At 64.2% G+C, this 20,248-nt stretch overlaps 5 protein-coding genes and 1 further gene across 5 annotated transcripts; 2 read left to right on the plus strand and 4 right to left on the minus strand.

Annotated features, from left to right (window-relative positions):
- Positions 1–393: 393 nt before the first annotated feature.
- F751_5719 (Nuclear polyadenylated RNA-binding protein 4) lies at positions 394–5,636 on the minus strand (the record flags this gene model as incomplete). Its single annotated transcript, XM_011403209.1, has 13 exons — positions 394–583; positions 723–849; positions 1,587–1,728; positions 1,982–2,066; positions 2,329–2,419; positions 2,678–2,738; positions 2,870–2,986; positions 3,058–3,190; positions 3,318–3,530; positions 4,510–4,698; positions 4,795–4,931; positions 5,038–5,216; positions 5,363–5,636. 13 exons carry the CDS (start codon positions 5,634–5,636, stop codon positions 394–396), a joined length of 1,938 nt encoding a protein of 645 aa, XP_011401511.1.
- A 1,456-nt stretch (positions 5,637–7,092) lies between these two features.
- On the minus strand, positions 7,093–7,914 carry F751_5720 (hypothetical protein; the record flags this gene model as incomplete). The annotated part of the gene is made up of 2 exons (XM_011403210.1): positions 7,093–7,233; positions 7,771–7,914. 2 exons carry the CDS (start codon positions 7,912–7,914, stop codon positions 7,093–7,095), a joined length of 285 nt encoding a protein of 94 aa, XP_011401512.1.
- A 1,423-nt stretch (positions 7,915–9,337) lies between these two features.
- F751_5721 (hypothetical protein) lies at positions 9,338–11,751 on the minus strand (the record flags this gene model as incomplete). Its single annotated transcript, XM_011403211.1, has 6 exons — positions 9,338–9,462; positions 9,711–10,281; positions 10,480–10,608; positions 10,852–10,992; positions 11,237–11,529; positions 11,643–11,751. 6 exons carry the CDS (start codon positions 11,749–11,751, stop codon positions 9,338–9,340), a joined length of 1,368 nt encoding a protein of 455 aa, XP_011401513.1.
- A 1,313-nt stretch (positions 11,752–13,064) lies between these two features.
- F751_5722 (Maternal DNA replication licensing factor mcm6) lies at positions 13,065–17,418 on the plus strand (the record flags this gene model as incomplete). The annotated part of the gene is made up of 10 exons (XM_011403212.1): positions 13,065–13,233; positions 13,389–13,492; positions 13,812–13,964; positions 14,088–14,226; positions 14,556–14,628; positions 14,814–14,892; positions 15,138–15,268; positions 15,593–16,439; positions 16,581–16,718; positions 17,086–17,418. The coding sequence occupies 10 exons, from the start codon at positions 13,065–13,067 to the stop codon at positions 17,416–17,418; spliced, it is 2,166 nt and encodes a 721-aa protein (XP_011401514.1).
- F751_5723 lies at positions 15,974–16,297 on the minus strand.
- A 657-nt stretch (positions 17,419–18,075) lies between the features above and the next one.
- On the plus strand, positions 18,076–19,775 carry F751_5724 (Cyclin-A1-1; the record flags this gene model as incomplete). Its single annotated transcript, XM_011403213.1, has 5 exons — positions 18,076–18,171; positions 18,291–18,353; positions 18,476–18,550; positions 18,700–18,867; positions 19,026–19,775. The coding sequence occupies 5 exons, from the start codon at positions 18,076–18,078 to the stop codon at positions 19,773–19,775; spliced, it is 1,152 nt and encodes a 383-aa protein (XP_011401515.1).
- Between the last annotated feature and the right edge of the window lie 473 nt (positions 19,776–20,248).

Below are 20,248 nucleotides of genomic sequence, written 5' to 3' on the forward strand. Positions count from 1 at the left end.
CCAGGAGGTGTGCAGGGGTGGGTCGGGGAGACTGTTGGCCTTCCTCAGGCCACCTTCAACCTCACCGCGCCGTTTGGTGTCACCCGCTGGCCGCTCGCCGCCGCCGCCAGGGCAGCCGCGCGGCCGGCGCGCCGCAGAGGCCAGCTCCTCGCGCGCGGCCTCCAGCTGCAGGCGCAGGGATAACTCGGCCCGCCCCGCCTCGGCGGCGGCGGCCTCGGCGACGCGCACGCGCTCCGCGCGCTGCGCCTGGACCCTCTGCAGCTCCTCCGCCTGCTTGGGGAGGAAGCGAGGGTGGCGGAGGCCTGACATTCTCTTACATGCTACGGCCCCACCCGGGCGTCGTATCAGGTATGCACTAGACCGACCAATGCTGCGGCATCCCTCTGTATGCCCTTAAAACCCCCCTCGCTCAAGTCGCAGCAGCCCCACCTCCTGCGACTTGAAGGCCAGCTGCTGCCGCAGGGCATCTATCTGGCGCTGGAGCTCCATGGAGGCTGCGGCTGTCGCCACGTGGCCCGCGGGAATGGCGGGGGCCTGTGCAGCCGCCGCCGCCAGCGCAGACTGCTGCGCAGCCAGCTTGCGACTGTGTGAGCATGTGTGTGTGTTGTGGGCTTATTGGCGAGCCCGGATCGGTGTGCAGGATCGCATGGATGCCAGGCGCGGCCATCTTGTGCAGGGCTTGAAAGCAGGGCAGGTGCATGCATTCAAGCATAAGTACTCACCCCAGGTCGTCGCGCTCCCACTGGGCCCTCTCGAGGTCCGCCTGCAGGCGGCGGGCAGCCTCCTCGGCCGCCTGCAGCCGGCCTTGGAGCGGGTCGGGGACTGCATGTGCCGCTGCATGCGACTGGGCTGTGGGCGAGTCTTCACGGGCGGGGTGCCGGGGCTTGGGAGGCGGGCTCCTCACCAGGGGGAGCTCGGCGCGAGCCCCTGAGGGACTCACTGCCTGAGAGACCTGGCTCTGAGGGTTGGGAAGGCGGATCATGAGTAATTCAGGAGTACGGCTGCCCCCTCCGGATCGGAGGACTGACCTTTCTTAGACCACAACAGAGAGCACTGCCGCCCGGCGAGTCACAGGGCCACCCGACCCCACCTCCTGCCCCTGCTCACCCTGGAGTGATGGTGCGCCTCCACCAAGCGATCGATGGTCGAAAAGAAGGCGTCATCGAAGTCGATGCCGTCGTCCTCCTCCATCCCAGGCCGCTCATCACCATCTCATGCATGGCCCTGGCTCGGCATGAGGTCCGCTGGCGGTGCGCCTGGGCGCCACTCCATGAGGTCCCAGTTTCATTGCCAGATCAGTACGTGCACCTCATCATGTTGACAGGGCGATGCCAGGGCCGTACGCTCGTGTCCCGCTGTGCCGGATCGATAACGAGAGGGCGAGGGGCCGCGACTTGTCAGCAAAGAATGCATTGGAATATTCTTGTTTCCCTACCGGGCTTGCGCCCGTTGCTAGCAGCTTCTTCCCGCAACGGGATTTCGCTGGCGCACTTTGTTGCCTCAAATGGCGAACCAAGGGGGGGGCGAGGGGAATGGAAGGGGAAGCAGGGGGCCACCAAAAGCTGTTGGACGTGGTGCATTCTCACAAAAGCACTTGACCAGCATGAGCAGGTTGGCAGCTCCATTCACGTCGCGATTGACAATGTTGACCTTGCAGGCCTTGTTGACGCACCGCTTCGTGTCCCACAACTCCGTCCACGTCTCCACGCCATCGCAGACCCGCACGTACTGGTGGGCATGTAGGTGGGTGTGACAACCGCAGCACAGTTTGGAAGTCCTGTGCTCGTCGATCACTACCACCCTGCACACCCGCCGCAGGCGCCGCAAGAAGCGTATCCAGGGTCCTGGCGGAGGGTCCCGCATGATGCCCCCACGGTCCTGGGCCGACCAGTTGCCCACGCCGACGATGGTAGTCATGGCGGGGGGGGGGGGGGGCGGGGGGGGGCGGGACGCCCGAGCCCTTCGGCGTGGCCGGCTTCACCTCCACGCGCTTTCCTCGCAGCTCGTGCATGGCGCCGGCCGCAAAAACTCGCTCGGCGGAGACATCCTCCGCAAAGGTCACGAAGCTGAGAGGGGGAATGTGAGATGGGCTCCAGGTGAGAGCGCATGATGCACAGGAATGGACAGCGGCAGGGATCTGACTGAAGACTTCGAGTCAGGGCTGCGCCGCTAACATGATGAACATCCACAATCCAGCATGCAAGCATCCAGTGGCAGCACAAGGGGATTGTTCCTGTGACTCATTCATGACATTCAGGACGTGATGTGCTTACTTGACCGCATACAGGCAGTGCCCCAACCAGTATGACACACCGGAAAAACACTCACCCGAAGCCGCGTGACCGTCCACTCATGTGATCTTGCATGATCTGGGCTTCCACGACCTCCCCAAACTGCTCAAAGTAGATCTTGAAGGCCTCTGTGGTACAATGCACGGATTGTCAAGCTGAGAGCGCTGATAGTGGCGCGGCAACGAGAGAAGCAGGCGGGTAAGCCACCATTTCTGGCCGATGCTAATGTCAGGGACACAAGGTACTCGGCTTGCCAGGATGTATCCCATACACAGGATTGAGACAAAGCAGCCAGGTCCCTCTTGTGATGCAATTGCCAGCTGCACAGCCCAGATCTCCACTCAAAAAGCCCAGATCACCTTCAGTGGTCTCTGGTGCAAGCCCACCGACAAAGATCTTGCGTGCCTTGGGCTTCTGCTCCAAGGGTACCGACTTCTTGGCATCGATCTGTATGTATGGTTTGGTGATGACCCTGGTGTGGAGTGCAGGTCATGACCAAGGTCGTAGCTGCAGCAGGGCTCCTCAGCCTACTCCTACCACACTCCTCCCCAGTCCCCCAAAATCTGCACCCCCCTCACCTGTCGCCCATCCACGACGTGGGTCTCCTGGACGACAGCATCTGCGACCTCCGACTTCTCAAAGGTCACGAAACCAAACCCACGAGGGCGGGAAGTTTGTCGATCACGCATGACCACCTGCGGGAGTGCGTGGACGGGCAGGGGCGGAACTGCTCCGCCAGCCGGTTGATGGCCCGCTCCCTGCCGACGTAGGCCTGGTGCTGCAGCTTCCAGGACGGCTTCCCGTGCATGTGCCAGGCCAGGCCCCGTCGCAGGTTAGGGAGGATCCATGCGACCTGCGACAGAAGCACCTCTGTGCTGGCTGTCTTATGGGTCGGGCACCTGCGGGAAGAGGGGGGGTTTGAGGAGGGGGTTTGGTACAGTTGGAGCGATGTGAGATGTCGTGACACAGTGCCCGCCCCTGTGGGGCCTGTCCCTGCACACACTCCTCAAACCAAACACCACCCACTTGTGCAACTCCTTGACAAAGTCTGGGGCCTCGGCGTGACTCTTCGCGATGGTCTTTTGCCGCCGCTTGAATCCCGACATGGAGTGAAACTCCTTAGAGGAGCAGGATGTCACATTAGCGTGTTCATACACCGCAGCGAACATCTTGGTGCGCCCCGGGTCGATGCCGACGTACTTGTCTATCCTAGCATCCTCTGGAGGGGGCAGGGTGTCACTGTCGCGGCCAGAGTGCGGGAAGGCATGGAAGAAGATGAGGGACTTCCCTGGCTCCCGCCTCACATGCTTGATGGAGAAGTGGTGCTCGCAGCTGGTCTTGTGAGAGCTGTGGCGAGCTTTGCTGCCCTTCCCCTCTCGCTGGCTGGCGACGTCCTTCCCCACCCTTCCCCACCCACTCGGGTGTGCCCGGGCCACGGACGCACGTGAAGTGCTTGTTGGAAATCCAGTCCTGTGGGTGTCAAGGAGCTCGAGTGAATGCGAGGACTAGAACCGAGTGGGGAAGGTCTCAGAGCGGGCATCAGTTGAATGACATTCCAACTTCGGACCTTGGTGGCAGGACAGGCTGTCGCCAGGTAGTTGGGAGGATCTCTTCCGGGATTTCGTAACTTCATTTCAAATGGAAACGGTGGCGAGAGAAGGGGTACTCTTTCAAATCCACTCCACACGAAATTTTAGACTGCGATGTAACACTGCTTGCAACATCTCAATGGATCTGCATAATAAGCACACGATTGAAGAAAAGTGCCCAGGAGGGGCGGTGCAAAAGGGAAACGGCTCGCATGCATGCAGTAATAAAGTAAGAAAAGAACACAGTTTTGGTAGGAGCATGTGGCATGGTGAGGTATCCAAGAAATGCAGACCGTCATCAGGAAATCGTGCAGGCGTTCACTCGCCACGCTCCTCGCCAGCCATGCAGCAGGGTCTCCTCTCCAGCCCAGGGGCGACCGGAACTTCCCCGCTGCCGGTGATAGCCATCCGCAGCGCCCTAAGCGCAGAGAGTTGCCTGCAGATTGACCATGGGGGGGCCAACTCAAAATGGGTGGGCGTCGGCACGCCCGTCATGCCTTGAAGGCAAGAGTGAGACCCCAGGGAGAGACCCGGGCTAGGCATCCTTGTGGATACAACAACTCCCAGGAGAGAGTCACCGCATCCTCTTATACAGGAACCGAACCTGCCACAGTTCTGGACCGCCTCACCTCACTGGCGCCCATGTGCCGTTGGACCATGCCAGATAGACCTCCCTCTTCGACAGGGTGCGGGGTGGGGAGTAGTGCAGGACCCATTGGTAACACTCCCCCGTCACGACGCTGATGTGGATGCCGAAACGACTGCAAAGAGCGCGCAGTGTGAGCTCGTCGCCGGCCGTCGTAGGCAGCGCCATGCGGCTGCGCAGGCAGAGGGGAGGCGGGGACTCGCTGGGCGGCGCTGTGGCGCGGCGCGCCTCACTGGATGCACCACACCAGCCCAGCCCCTGCACTCACGCTAGGTAGGGCTCAAAGTCCCGTCCCAGGAAAGCCTGGAACTCGTCCGGCTGCTCCGCCATGGTCTCCAAGCACAGCGCACGCAGCGTCCCCGCAAACGCCTTGCTCCCCCACAGCGCCGTGCTCAATGCCTCGAACTGCGCACGTAGGGAAGGCAAGGGTGAACCCCCCCTTCCTTTGCAGGTACAGGTAGCAGGAAGGATTGAGTCCCCCTGCCGGCCACACCCTTCCGCAGATGCCTACCTGTGAGTCAGGCTTGCCGGGGAGCCTGCTCAGCCTCGTCTCCAGCCCAACCTGCAGGAGGCGAGCCTTGAGCAGCTTCCTGCTGGCTGTCACGTCACCTTCCAGCACCAACCGATTGAGCCGATGCCTCTTGAGGGTGTCGTCCTCCAGCCTCTTGCGGGCCTCACGCCACCCAACGTCTGAGGGAGGATGCAGGCTCAGGCCGTGGGCCAGGACTCATCCCATGGGCCTCAATAGGGGTTGAGGTGTCCATCACACAGTGAGCATCCCCGCCATGCATGGGAGGGAGTCAGCGCAACGCCCCGCTCCCTCCCTCAGGGCCCACCTTTACCCTCTGGCGGGGGGCTGGCCAGCGCGGCAAGACGCACCAGGCGGTTGCAGGGTGGGTCCAGCCCGAAGCCGACGTTCACGGCCGCATCGCCCAGCGGCACCACAAATGGATTGGACACACTGCAGACTGCTGTAGCGATGGCCCTCTCCTTGTACAGCATGTACTGCATGGCGTCGAAGGCTGTGGGATCCTCCAGGGTCCATGTGCTCTTGCGGGAGCGCTGCGTACCCATGGTGTCCAGGGGTGGTGCGACCCCTGCTCCCAGCATCCGCACGTGTTGGAGCCAGGGAATCAGGGTTTCACGCGACAATCCGGGCCTGCCCAGGCCAAGCCAACGGCCCTGGAGGCTTGCCCTGCCGAACCTTGAGCTCTTCTGAAGCAATGGGGAGGGCGGCGTACAGCGGATCGAAGCCAAGGCGGATTATTCGACGGGACAGCGTGCGCGCAGAATTCGGCCGCAAACACTCCTGGCAGCACCAGGAGAGCCTAGATCCTGATGACGCGGAGAAGATTGCCCCCTTTTAAACCCCAAGTATGTATACGTTTTAGCTTATGGGAGAGATGCCCGTCACGACAAGGAATCCCAACGTGGGGGTGGTCGATTACGTCATCGGTGCTCTCCCCCCCCTGCGCTACATCATCATCGCCACGTTTCTTGGTGCATCAGAACACACCAGAGGCACTGCAGGTCCAGTGGGTTTACATGTAAACCAGGTTTTCTGGTGTAAAGCCCACAAAATGTCATGTGAGAAGGATAAGGAGCTTCCATCACACTTTACCCATGCTGGAAGGCTATATTGGAGGGAATCGATCACGGCATGCTGTTCAGCATTGTGGGGAAGGGAGGCGAGGAAGAAGATTTGGATGAAAAGTACAGGCACATGGTGAGTGCCATATGAAACTCGGAAAAGCGGCAGGCGAAAAGATTGCATCGAATCCCGGTAGGGGCGGCGAGCGGTGATGGACATGGCCTGGTGGAATAGAAAGTGAGCGACACCTTACGATCGCCTGTCGCCAGAGAACCTGACAGGCACAGACTTCTGCTCAGATCAGGTGGATGGGCTGCTGGCGGATTGATAGCAGCATTGCTTGCTTAAAGTCTTCAAACACAGTCTGACCCCTGCAGGGGGCGAAATGGGATCGTCGTAAGGGGCGCACACTAGAGATGAGAGAACCCTCAGCAACACATAATTGGCCCATGCAAGCGCTGGTCACAGTGGGACTTGCGGCAGCCTGCTGCCTACACCGCTCCTCTTCCATCGCAGGTCCCAACTCCCCATACCTGATGCCATACCTGATCGGGGCCCAGGATCCTTGGCACCAGGCCAGGACCAGCTGCCGCCTGCTCAATGTGATGGGGGGAGGGAAGCGCAGCAGCCACTGCGATTCCTCCCCTGTCGCCACGCAGATGTGGATACCGAAATGGTGCCCGATCGCCCTCAGAGTGAGCTCGTCGCCCGCTGTGGCAGGCAGGGACATATGCCTGCGAACGAAGGAGAGTATGGATTCTAGGTGCACGTGTGTACAACTTTGCAGGCAGCTTGGGACATGGTGAGGAGGGCAACCGTGACCAGGAATGACGGTACAAGAAAGTGCATGCTCCAAGTCCATGGCCCCCTGCCTGGCCCTTTTACTTGCAACTCCTGTCAGCAGGTCAGAACATCGTCCCCCGTCTCGCCACGCTGGTCCGCTGCAGGCGCCAGGCATAGCTCCCCCTCCCCTACTCACGCCAGGTAAGCTGGGAAATCGGCGCCGAGGAAGCGTGCATACATGTCTGGGTGGGCAGCCATAGTCTCCAGACTCAGCTTGCGCAGGTTGCTAGCAAATTTCCGTGTCTTGTACAGCGCCCAGCTCATGGCCTCGAACTGGAACACGTCATGGGAGGAAGGGTTGGGTGGGGAGGGCAGAGGTTTGGCTTGATGGAGCACACCCATGCGGAGCATGGATGCGAGTGCGGAGCACCCATGGGCGCCTCCCCGGCAAGGGCCCCTGCAATCACCTGAGAGGGTGCCTGGCAGGATGTGAAGCAGGCCCGGAGTTCCACAGAAGCCAGCCTGTCACGCAGGCACTCCCTGGAGGAGACGCTGCCCTGGCACAGGAGGCGCAAGCGTGCGGGCAGCCAGGTGTCCTTTCTGTTGGGAGGAATCACTCGGCAATCCTCCCATCCATAGTCTGCAGTGGTTGGGAGTCAAGGTGGAGGTAAGGAACATGGTAGACAGGCTTGGTGTTACCGGACCAGGTTCTGCATGTGGTTGTGCGTTATCGCTGATGCCATGTGTGGGCCGCCTCCACCACACTCCCGACACGTGTTTCTCCGCACCCGCTTGACCGTCGGAGGGCTGCCGGAGGCGCATTACGGGGCCTCCAGCTTGGCAATCCGCCTGACTGAAGCCAACATTGACGGCAGCATCCCTGTCAAACACGATCAAAGGATGTGCGAGGGTCTCCAGTGCAGCGGTTATACGAGCTTCCCGCTCCAGGCACCCCTCAGGGCTGTATTGGGCCAGAGTGTCGACGTCTCCGGGGATGACTTTGGGCTTGACCATCCCGATCACTGTATGGTAGCTCGACATGCTGCACCGTGCTGGTTAATCTTGAATGCGGAGTCCTTCTTGCACTGTGGTGTGGGCCGAGGGTCAACATGTCGTACGGGAGTTGGTAGAGTCTGACACCAACGCAATCTGCACTCGGCATCAATAAGCTACGACTGGCCGCATTGGCCGGGCCATGATCATGCGACAACCTCACCAGCTGTGTAAAACAATCAAAAGCTAATTGTTGGTGATGGTGTGATGGCAGAAGGGAGTTTCGAGGCTGGAGAGGGTGCCGGGTGTGAACTGTGGACACTTCGTCAGACGTGCAGGTCAAATTGCGGCTCGTATGAGACTTGTCACTTCATTTAATGAGTCATAAGAGCACGATTGCTGTGCATTCGCGTCCCTGCTCTCTGTTATCACCCTCGCCACGACCATCGGGCCCTTCGCATCCGGTTCGCGTGCACTCTGACACGTGGCGTCCCGGTCTGCCACATGTGTGCTCAATCAGTGTATCTCAAAGTCTGCCATACTAACAAAACCCTGGAACGATGAAAAACTCTGGGAGAGCGGGGAGGGGTGCTCCTCAAAGTGAGGAGTGCGTGCGCCGCCGTCCACAAAGTGAGCGCAGAGGGTGTTCGACATTTCAGGTGTTGGGTGCAGGATGGTGTTTGCGGGGCTCGGCCCCGCTTCTGCTGGAACGCCACAAGTCAAAATCCGGCGACGGCCGGAAGGGAGGAAGGGAGCAAGCGGGATGCATTGGAGGGTGGCTGCTGCAGGCCGGAACGGCCTGCTGAGCAGAGCGGGTGCTGACACATGGCAGGCGTATGGGAGGTTTGGACCGTTTGCACATGGGGATCCAATGCCGGGGGCCTGCGCGGGGTATTGGGGGATAGACACGCCACGCCCAGGGGCCCCCTCCACGCCTGCCCATGCCGCTCAGATGGAGGCGACTCCTCGCGTGAGAGGGAGTCGGTGAGAGGGGTGCTCGAGTAGTGTGGAGGGCGGACCTCTCCTGGACTCTCCACACGACTTGGCTCACGCGGAGGGGACCTTCGGATCCCCGGCACAGCCTCGACGGCGCTCACGGTCCAATAGCCCAGCCGATGCACCCCCCCGTCAAGGGGAAGAGAGAGCCCTGGAACATTTAAGGAGGGGCACAGGAGTGTGTGTGAACGCTGCTGGGGCACAGCCACAGCTCCTGGGCCAAGACCCCCCCCCCCCTGCCCCCCCGGCATCCACCAGCCGCCGCCCCTCCACCCCCGTCTCGGTGGCGCACAGCCCCCTCGGCACCCTCCCTCGCCCCCTCGGCACCCTCCCTCCACCCCTCGGCACCCTCCCTCGCCCCCTCGGCACCCTCCCTCGCCCCCTCGGCACCCTCCCTCCACCCCTCGGCCAGGGATGATCCTCGCACGCACCTGGGCGTCGCTCCGCCTCAGCTGGCGGTGTGCACAGGGAGCATGCCCGGGGCGGGCCCGCCGGAGCCCATTCCCCCAAACCCGATGCTCACAAAGGGCATGCCGGGGCCGCAGAGCCCATTGTGCTGCGTCCCGGAAGAGCCTGCATGTATTTGTAGGAGGGGGCAGAGGATGAATTGCACTCCCTGGGGTGGGGGCGTGGGGGATATGAGGGGGGTGGGTGGGAATCTCCGTTTCCGGTCCACAGTAGTGCCCATTGCAGCGGCGCTCACACCCCGCAACCCCGCCACGCGCCCAGGCCCTCCTGCGCTGGAGCTTGGTATCACCTCCTCCCCCCCCATTTCCCCCTTGCCCCCCCTTCCCCCTTTCCCCCCTCAAACACACACACACCTGGGCCGGGCATGGAGTGGGGCGGCGAGGGCAGGGACAGCCCCGAGGCGGAGCGCGGTGCGAGCGCCAGCGGCGCCAGCGCGTGCTGCTGCGCCGCCAGCGCCCCCGCGTTGACGCCGCTGTCAGCCAGGAAGGGCGAGGCGAAGGGCCCCGCGGGGCCGACGCCGCCCCCCGGGTGCGGCGCGGCGGCGGCGGCCTTGCGCTGCGCCTCTGCGGCCAGCGCGCCCAGGGCGTCGGCGTCGCCCGCCTCGGCTGCCACCCAGGTGCAGAGCGCGAGGCAGTCCGGGGTCCAGGGGAAGGAGTGGATCATGAGCTGCGCGACTTGCAGCCCGCTCAGCACGTGCTTGAACACGGTGGACTCGAAGTCCAGCACCAGGATGTGCTCCTCGCGCAGGGCTTCGCGCAGCCCGCGCGCGGCCTCGTGCGAGGCCAGGTACAGCGCGGCCAGCGGGCGCGTGCCCGTGCCCACCGGCTCGGCGCGGGCCAGGGCCTCGACGACGCCACGGCGCCGCGCACGGATGCCGGCCAGCTTCCCCTGGAACAGCGCGCGCAGGCCGGCCAGCGAGGCGCGCTGGTCGGCGCGCAGGTCCAGCGCGCGCGACACCGCGGCCACGCGGTCGTCCGGCCCGGCGCCGCCCGCGCCCGCCTCCACGCGCGTCAGGCTGAAGTGCTTGACCCCGGCCGGGTTGCACAGGCCCACGCGCGTCCACAGCCGGCAGACGTCGTCAACCAGCGCGCCGACGCGCGCGGCGGGCGCGCCGCCCTCCACCAGGCTCTGCGCCAGCTCGTTCACGTAGGCCTTGTAGTAGCGCGCCAGCTCCGCGGGCGTCATGCCGCGCAGCTCCTCCGCCGTCAGCGACTGCGACTGGCCCTCGCGCAGCGTCAGGCGCAGGTCGCCCTGAAACACCACGGGCAGCGCGGGGTCGTCCTCGCCCGCCGAGCGGCCGACGCCGCTGGAGCCGGCGCCGGCCGCGCCGCGCGGCGTCGGGCCAGCGCCGGACTCAGCGGGGGCGGGGCCCGGGGCGCCGCCGCGCCCCGCCCCGGAGCCCGGCGGGCGGGAGCTGGACAGCGCGGGCAGCGCGGGGCCCGTCTCCTCGCCGGGAAAGCGGGAAGAGGCCGCCGCGCCAGCGGGCGCGGCGACAGCCGCCGCCTCCTCACGCGCGGTGGCCGCCGCCAGGGCGGCCTCCAGGCGGCTGGCGTGGCTGGCCAGCGCCGCGCGCTCCCCCGTCACCCGGTCCAGCTGCAGGGTCAGGGTCGCTACCTGCTCCTCCAGCTCTGCCACCTGAAAGGGGGGGGTTCGATGCGTCAGAGGAAGGGGTTGGGGGCCGGAAGGCGAGGCACGCGGGCTCCTTGGGCAGCGAGGCGAGCGAGTCCCGGCAAGCCAGGGGCTTGCACGGCCAAGGAAACAGGCACGGCATGACCAAGGCATGGGGCTGGATGCCAGCGGCTGGTCGTGCCAGGCCCCACAACCCAGCTGGTTCCGCCATGGTGGCTGCCACCCCCAGCACCCCACACCGCTCCACTACCTTCATCTTCTGGCGCTCGCGGAAGCGGCGCTGGGCCCGCCTGTTCTTCTCCTGCAGGGCGGTCTGTTTTCGTACCCCCTGTGCCTTTCCGGCGCGGGGTGGGGGGGAGGGGGTCCCCCGACAGTCTGCTCCCGACTGGGGGTCCAGCGTCTGCTTGGCCAGCCGATCCGACAGGCCCTCCGAGGAGGAGGGATCGGCCTCGGACTTCACACCGGGCTCTTGGGTTGGAATGGGGAGGGAGGCGGGGTAGGTCCCGAAGGGGTCCGGGGGCCCCGCGTCCACGTCCTTGAGGTCTGCACAGTGAGCGTACCGATGCACGTTGCTCGGCCGTGAATGTGCAGAACGCCGCGACAAGGAGAATGTGTCGGATCAAACGGCGCTCCAGCGCCCCCTTCAAAGCACTCACAATCGTCCAGGAAGGCCTCCACGTCGAGATCCCACGCCATCCCCGTGAGTTCCAAGGGGTCGGGAGCCAGGGGTGGAGGGGCCCCGCCCTCAACGAAATCCTGGTTCATATCCGGTCGCGCGCCGACGTCAGCATGGAGGGCTTGATCTGGGATATCGAACACCGAGCAATGGGGCGGGGTGTGGCCGTGAGTATGCTCTGGAGGAGGCGCGGAGTTGCTTGCGGTGGGATGTCGAGACTAGAAAGAAAGAGCACGGACTTACGTTACCGCAGCGGAAACCCAGAGTACCAGCGACCACCGACCTTGACGCCTTTCATCTGCCCTTAAAATTTATGGAATATCCCTCGTCAGTGCCAGTGGCCGGTGGACATGCCGCCCAAGCTGTGGTATTTAAGACTCGGATCGGTGTCGGAGTAGGCACGGCCCCGATATCGCCATTTTCGATGACTCATTAGTCGACTTTGAAGATTGTGAACTGAAGAGAGTTCTCGTATCTTGGACCCTGTAGCAATGATAGGCGAAGTCTAGCATGTTCGAGATCCGTCGAGAGCCTGCGCGGAAGTTTATCATATTGTGTTCGGGGGTCTTTTTAGAATGGCAGGCTCTCGCTGTGCAGGACTCCCGACTCCCACAATACACCATGAGACCCGTCCAGCTACCTCCATGACTGTTCCAAGGGCGTCACTATCGAGGACAGATGATGTCTGACGGGAGGGAGTGAACATGTTTGGGGCAAAGGGGAATGCTTGTGATTTTCACAGACCTATGGGAAAGGAGGGTGACCAATCATGGCGCGTAAGGGTCCCACCAGATGGGGCAGACAGAATACCAAGGTAAGGCCCTCAAGGATGACAGAGTGATCGCAACTCAGCATGTGCACGAGGCCTGGGTGTGTCAGAATCTGGTCCAGGACGAGTGTGCAGGAATGCTAACCATGCTGCTGCTCATCAGCAGCAGAGCCACAGATCTGATGTGACCAATCTACAGTAGACATATTCATGTCTCACAGGCGTAATGTGTATAGCCATCGGATCCAAGCTCTTGCTGCATGAGAAGCTTCTGAATGACCCGCTGGGTGCCACAAGCGATCACCGTCCAAGTAGAGGCACAGGAGGCTGAACGGTAATTTTGTGCACACTTGGATGCCCTCATCATGCCCTGCCGAGTACGGGCTTAGACAAATGTCGGAATCGGCTTGTAATGCTATCCGGCGCTGGTTGATGGTCGGAAAGGGACTCCAATGATGTGCCTGCTGCCCTGCTGCGCGCGACAGTCCCCTCGTCGCGACACTCATAAATTCAAAATCACGGGGGCCATTCGAGGTCCCCGCAACCCCTCCCTGAAGGAAAAACGATTGGTTGTCAACAAGGTGCACAGAGAAGGTTGATAATTTACTGCGTACGAGGCCCCTTGTCGGCAGGATGGAGCTCGCGACGGGGCATCTCGGGGACGCCCTCCCCATCATGAACACCATGAACGCCCCCGTGGAGCTCTGTGAGCGCATCAAGGAGCGCTTCCTGAACTTCTTGAACGATTTCATCTTGCAAGATCGGGGGGAGCCGGAGCTCAGTCAGCTGAGCGGAGCCTCAGGTGCGCTGGGGGTGGGCACAAAGGGGCTTCTGAGAGAGATTTCTCATCGGGCGCCTCGACGCCGCGACGAATGAGACACATACACGCATGACGGCCTACTCGATGCTCAGATTCCATTGCTCCCACAAGCCCGTACGTTCAACGCCCTTGAGCAGGCAGCAACTCCACACCTCACTACGTCGACCAGCTGGGGGTGCTGAGGGAGCGGGACCTCACCACCCTCAGTGTGGATTTTGAGCATCTCAGTTTGTACGACCAGGTAAGGTTGCTGAGAAGGAGAGGGGTTTGGGAGTTGCAGGTTTTGTGTAAGAGCTGCAGGCCATCACTGTCGCTCAGTCCATTTGCTTGTGAGGAGGATGTTTGCACGTGCTGCTGACCTGGGCAGAAACAGCTTGTGAGGGTTCCAACCTCCCAACCCGTGAGAAAGCGTGCTATCACTTGATGACCCTGTTTGCTCTTGTGCTCACTACAGTGGGATCGCTGAAGGACACGCAGTTCCAAGGTCCATCTCACCATCAAGCACCCACCCTGTCTCTCCCCTCCATCACTTGCACACCTCCCAACCCCTGCATCCACAGACACTTGCTGTGAACGTGGCAGAGGCATACTACCGCCTTGAGCCCTTCCTCAAGACCGCCCTCGCGGCCTTTGTGCGCCAGCACCTGGACATCTATGCGGAGCAGGAGGACGGCTCCCCCAAGGAGTTCTGGGTGTCGTTCTACAACCTGGAGGTGCGAGGAGGGGATGGCATGGAGCACTCCATTGTCTCGCCCTACCAGTACACGGCAATCGGCCCTCTGCATGCTCACTTCAGGCATGCGTGCGCTCACATCCTCTGCCCGCCCGCCCCGCAGCAAGGGGACAGGCTGCGCGAGCTGCGGTCCAACAAGATTGGGAAGCTGAGCCAGTTTGTGGGAACCGTCACAAGGACAACGGAGGTCCGCCCTGAGCTGTACAAGGGCACCTTCAGGTGCATGCAGTGCATGCGCGAAGGTGCGCGTCGGACGAGGGCCTGCCAGAGTATTTTGTGTGATGTGATGAGGACTGGGACATGGTCTACATGGTGTGGCATTGGGTGGTGGGTGTGATGCCTGGCCCCAGAGTCTCAGTGGTGAGCGCACACTTGCTGAACTCTGGGAGCTCGCAGCTGATCTGGCGTGGTAGCCTGAGGCCTGTCTGACAGCTTCATCCTGTTCTGGAACAAACTTCACTCCTCCTCCTTGCTGGCACTCCTTTCCTGATGCACTTCCCATCATTTGCATGGCTGAGCAAATTCGCTCATGTGCCCCCTGCTCCCCCATTCCTCCCTCCATTGCATGCAGTGGTGAGAGGTGTGGAGCAGCAGTTCAAGTACACCCAGCCCCTGATCTGTCCTGATGCCACCTGTGGCAACAGGTAGGCACATGCTCGGAGAGCGTGTGAAGGCGGATGGATTGCTGTGTCGCAACCGCAGAAGGGCCTTCTGCGGGGCAACCCCAGCCTGCCAGGGCTGCCTCTCCTGCACTGCCTGGGAAAAGGTCCAGGGCTGGAACCCACCCACCACCCTTCCCGCCACCTCACTCCCCTACCTCTGCGTGCAGGATTGCCTGGTCCCTGCTCATGGACGAGTCGCAGTTTGTCGACTGGCAGAAGGTCAAGGTGCAGGAGAACCCGGACGAGGTGAGCATAGGCTCGGGTGTGGGGATTTTCCCCCACACCACCTGGCGCACATGGGGCGGTTGCAGTCTGCCCCCACTTGCAGCAGGGAAGCAGCGTGCTCTTCCCCCGCACCGAGGAACCAGGGGAGTCACCTTGGATGCAGCGAGAATGCTGTTCGCCACTGCGTCACCTCCAAGAACCAGTAACACCCACTTTTGCCCGCCGCCCCTCCTCCCACCCGCCCCCAACCGTCCTTTCCCCCCCAGGTCCCCGCCGGCTCCCTCCCTCGCACCATGGAGGTCATCCTGCGCAACGACCAGGTGGAGAGCGTGCGCCCCGGCGACAAGGCCTGCTTCACCGGCTGCCTGGTGGTGGTGCCCGACGTCGCCGCCCTCACGTGAGCGCTCAGGGTGGTGGCGGCATTTGGGGTGGTGGAGGTCGGTGCTGCAAGCATGCCCTCCGGAGCAGGGCTGCCAGCGTGCGGGCCGCCGTGGATGCTCGAGACTGTGCTTGTGGTGGCGGTGGGTGTCACCCCCCCGCACTCTACAAAGCACCATCACAACGCACCCCCCTCTTCTTTCTTTCTCAACGTCCCGCGCAGCGCGCCCGGGGAGCGCGTCCAGGCCCGGCCCAGCGGCGGCGAGCGCGGCGGCGCGGCGCCCGAGGGCGGCGTCACCGGCCTGACCGCGGGCCCCGCGCGCACAGGCGTGCGCGAGCTGAGTTACCGCCTGGCCTTCCTGGCCTGCGCCACGCGCCCGCTGGACGTCGGGTCCGGCGTGGTGAACATCCGGGGCGGGGAGGAGGAGGACGGCCCCGCGGCCGTCCTGGCGGGGCTGACCCAGGAGCAGGCGGAGTCGCTGGAGGCCATGCGGCGCGACGCCTCGCTGTACGACCGCCTGGCGGACAGCGTGGCGCCCCACGTCTGGGGCCACCGCGACGTGAAGCGCGCGCTCCTGCTCATGCTGCTGGGCGGCGTGCGGAAGAGCACGCGCGAGGGCATCGCGCTGCGCGGCGACATCAACGTGGCCATCGTGGGCGACCCCGCCTGCGCCAAGAGCCAGCTGCTCAAGTGGGTGGCGGGGTTCCTGCCGCGCGCCGTGTACACCTCGGGCAAGGCCAGCAGCGCGGCGGGGCTGACGGCCACCGTCGTGCGCGAGGCCGACTCCGGCGAGTTCTGCATCGAGGCCGGGGCGCTGATGCTGGCGGACAACGGCATCTGCTGCATCGACGAGTTCGACAAGATGGATGTGAAGGACCAGGTGGCCATCCACGAGGCCATGGAGCAGCAGACCATCTCCATCGCCAAGGCAGGCATCCAGGCCACGCTGAACGCGCGGACCAGCGTGCTGGCAGCGGCCAACCCCGCGGGCGGGCGCTACGACCGCTCCAAGCCGCTCAAGTACAACGTGGCGCTGCCCCCCGCCATCCTCTCCCGCTTCGACCTGCTGCATGTCATGCTAGACGAGCCCGACGCGGCGCTGGACCGCGCCATCGCGGGGCACATCCTGGACGCGCACCGCGGGCGCGGCGCGGTGCTGACCCCGCCCTACGCCCAGGCCGACATGCAGGTGTACATCAAGTACGCGCGGTCGGTGCGGCCGCGCCTGGGCGCGCCCGCGCGCGCCGCGCTGGTGGCCGCCTACCAGGCCCTGCGCGGGGCCGACGCGGCGCCGGGGACCTCCGCCGCCTACCGCATCACCGTGCGCCAGCTGGAGGCGCTGGTGCGGCTGAGCGAGGCGCTGGCGCGCCTGCACCTGCGCGCTGAGGTGCGCGCCGCAGACGTGCGCGAGGCGCACCGCCTGGTCAAGAACAGCATCGTGTCGGTCGACGCGCCAGACCAGGAGCTGGTGGGGGGCGGGGGGGAGGAGGAGGAGGAGGAGGAGGTCGCGGCCCAGGTCATGGGCCTGCCGGGCAGCGGGGGAGAGCGCGGGGAGGCGGGTGCTGGGGCGGGCGGCGCTGCGCCGGAAGGGGAGACCAGTGCTGCCGACGGCGGGGCCGCCCCGCGCGCCGCCGCGGAAGACCGGGCGGCCCGGCGGCGGGTGCCCACCGCCAAGTACAACAACGTCAAGGTGTGTCGCGGGGATGGGGGGGCAGGGGCCGAGAGCGCGCAACCTTCTTGGACTCGGTGTGCGGTCGAGTGGGTCCGTCACCTTCCTGGACGCCTGGGGGCCGCTCCCTTGCCCGACCCACTCCCTGACTCCCAAATCACCGCAGAACCTGCTGGTGCTGCGGCTGCGCCAGGCGGACGACGAGGCCGGCGAGGCGGTGGACGAGGAGGGCGCGCCCGAGGCGGGCCTCACCCAGCGCGACCTCCTGCGCTGGTACTTCGAGTACATGGTGGAGCGCGGCGCGGTGGCGGGGCAGGAGCAGGGGCTGGAGGAGCTGGTGCTGGCCGAGAAGGTGCTGGGCACGCTCATCCGGCGCGAGCACGTGGTCATGGTGGTGCAGACCCCGGCCCAGGCCGAGGGCGAGTCGCCCGCCGAGTACGGCCGCCGTGCGCAGCTGGAGCGGGTGCTGGCCCTCAACCCCAACTACTCCCTGGACTGATGAAGAGTTGTTTGTGGGGGAGGAGGGACGCGGGCCCCTCCGGGAGAGCTGGCCTGAGACACCCTACATCCAACCCAGGGCCTCGGAACCCCCCACCCAGAAAGCCCCAGCTTTGCACGCCCAGGCTGGCCTTGACCTTATCTGACATCCTGTAAAGATTGAAAGAGACAAAGAAATGTGGACGAGAATGTAGTGTAGCAGACACAATTTGAGGTACCCCTGGGCAAGGGCCCGCTCCCCATTCAGTCATCCCGAAAATGGCATCCCGTGCTGCTTCTTGGCTATCAAGCCTGGCGAATCGAGCGATCAACAATGCGCTTGGAATTCATGGGCAGTGTGCAAGCCCTCCCACGCTGTGCAGCTGTTGTCACTCGAAATCGGAGGGGATCGCGGCCAGTTTAGATGCGCTGGCATCGTCCGCGGGATCATCCAGCTTGCGCCCCCGACCCCCGCTCACTTAAAACCGGGCAGCTGTGTCCAGGCCCCACCCTGTACACCGCGGCGCCACCGGGTTGCAGGATACCTTGGAGTATAACCACGGCCAGCTTGGGGACGGCACGGCCGCTTGCTTCACCCCGATCCCGTGGCATCCGGCAGTTGGCGGTTGAAAGCTGAAGCTCGCGGGCCTGTGCTCGATCTGAGAGCCCACGGCACGGCATGGAGACCACCAGCCTGCAGAACAGCAACGGAGTCCTGGATCGCGGAGAGAATTCCTCCCTGAGGCCGGCGGGGAAGCGTGCGCCCCAAGCCGAGGTGAGGTCCTGGGAGGCCCCTCGCGGCAGGGTCTATACTCGGATAGCCAGTGCAGCGAGACTGCCCGCAGCTCCTCTTGAATTAATGTAAACCGTGTTCATTCTGATCTTGGCTCCCAGGAGACGGAGAAGAACCGGAAGAGGGCAGCCTTCGAGGACATCACAAACGCCAAGAATGGCGGGGTGAGTGCGGACCAAAGTACTCGGTGGAACCCGGCCTCGATACCCGCATTGTTCATGACGAGCGTCTCGAAGCTGACCTTGGCTGATCCGGGCCCCTCCCTTCTGCGCACTGCCGTCCGCAGGTCGAGGCCTCGTGTAATGGACAGGTGGGGTTCGCCCAGTCCTACAAAAACCCGGTCTACAGCTCAGGCTCCCAGGTGCGTCCTCTCTTGACTCGAAAGCATTGCTGATGGCCATGAGTGGCAGTAGAGGTGTGTTTGAGTCGCCACATCCGCCCAGTCCTTGGAACAGGTTGTTACCGGGATGTACCCTCCAGCCCTCCACCCCGGCCCCCTCCCTGCCCCAGGACGCCCTGGCCCAGCGCATGGGCTCCGTCGGCCTGGAGACCTCGTACGCGCTGCCAACCCAGGTGTACGGCGGCGGCCCCTGTGACATCGACGTCCCCGAGCTCGGAGACCACCTGGCCTGCGCCGAGGTGGCCAACGACATCTTTGCCAACCTGCGCAAGGCGGAGGTGGGTGCCTGCCTGCTTGGCGGATGCTGCTTGGAGCAGCATGGACCGAGCACCCCGACAGCTTCTGTCGATTGCCCAGTGCCCGGCCTGTCCCACCCTGGGCCCCTGAATCCTCTCCCACCCACCCCACACCTCGTGCCCCTTGCCTCCCACGACAGACGCGGCGCCGCCCAGCCACCAACTACATGGAGGTCGTCCAGGCCGACATCAACCCGCTGATGCGCAGCATCCTGGTGGACTGGCTGGTGGAGGTGGGGCAGGAGTACCGCATGTGCTCCGACACGCTCTACCTGGCGGTGGCCTACGTGGACCGCTACCTGTCGGTGCGCGCGGTGCCGCGCAGCCAGCTGCAGCTGGTGGGCGTGGCGGCCATGTGGGTGGCCTCCAAGTACGAGGAGATCTACCCGCCCTCCGTGGACGACTACGCGTACATCACCGACCACACCTACAGCCGCGGGCAGCTGGCGGGCGCGGAGCGCGACCTGCTGGCTGCCCTGCGCTTCGACCTCACCCAGCCCACGGCCAAGACCTTCCTGCGGCGCTACGTCAAGGCCGCGGCTGCCGAGCTGGACCTGGCCTACGCGTTTGAGCCGCTGGCCTCCTACCTGGCGGAGCTGAGCCTGCTGGACTACTCGGCGCTGGGCTACCTGCCCTCCATGCTGGCCGCCTCCGCCGTGCTCCTGGCCCTGGTCACGCTGGAGCACCGGCCCTGGACTGCCACGCTGGCGCACTACACGGGGTACGCGCCCAAGGACCTGCGCCACTGCGTGCAGGCGCTGCACGAGCTGGCGCTGGCCGCGCCCGCCAGCCAACTCCCCGCCACGCGCGAGAAGTACTCCTCCACCAAGCAGATGGGCGTGGCGCGCATCGCGCTGCCCGCCACCCTCCCGGACTGGATCTTCCAGTGATGCCACTGGAGCGGGGCTGGGGGAGGGGCGGAGGGGGGCTGTGTGCCGCCCCGCGCAGCGCCTGCCCCTGTCCCGTGGGACGGCCCCGTGGCGCGACGCAGTGCCCTCGGGGAGAGGGCTCTGTGGACGGCATCCCCGCGCCCACCATTCTGTCGAGGGCTCTGTGGACGGCGTCCCCGCGCCACCACTTTGTCGAGGCAATGGCCGCCGCCGCCGCCGGTGGATCTGGTGGCGCCCCGCCACCTCGACGCTGCCGCCATCGTTCCCAGACTCCATTTCCCCATCTTTCCCAGACTCCATTTCCCCATCTTTCCAGACCCCCGCCCCCACACACGCCCGCCCCATCCCAGACCCTCCTTTCCCACACCCACTGCTAGGCTGGAACAGTACGTCTTCTCCCCCCCTCCCATCTATTCATCCTTTGTTTTAGATAGCCTGTGTGGTAGGTAGGTACACCGTCCTTTTCCCATACA

This window comes from Auxenochlorella protothecoides (assembly GCF_000733215.1).
Source record: "Auxenochlorella protothecoides strain 0710 unplaced genomic scaffold scaffold69, whole genome shotgun sequence".
Lineage (NCBI taxonomy): Eukaryota > Viridiplantae > Chlorophyta > Trebouxiophyceae > Chlorellales > Chlorellaceae > Auxenochlorella > Auxenochlorella protothecoides.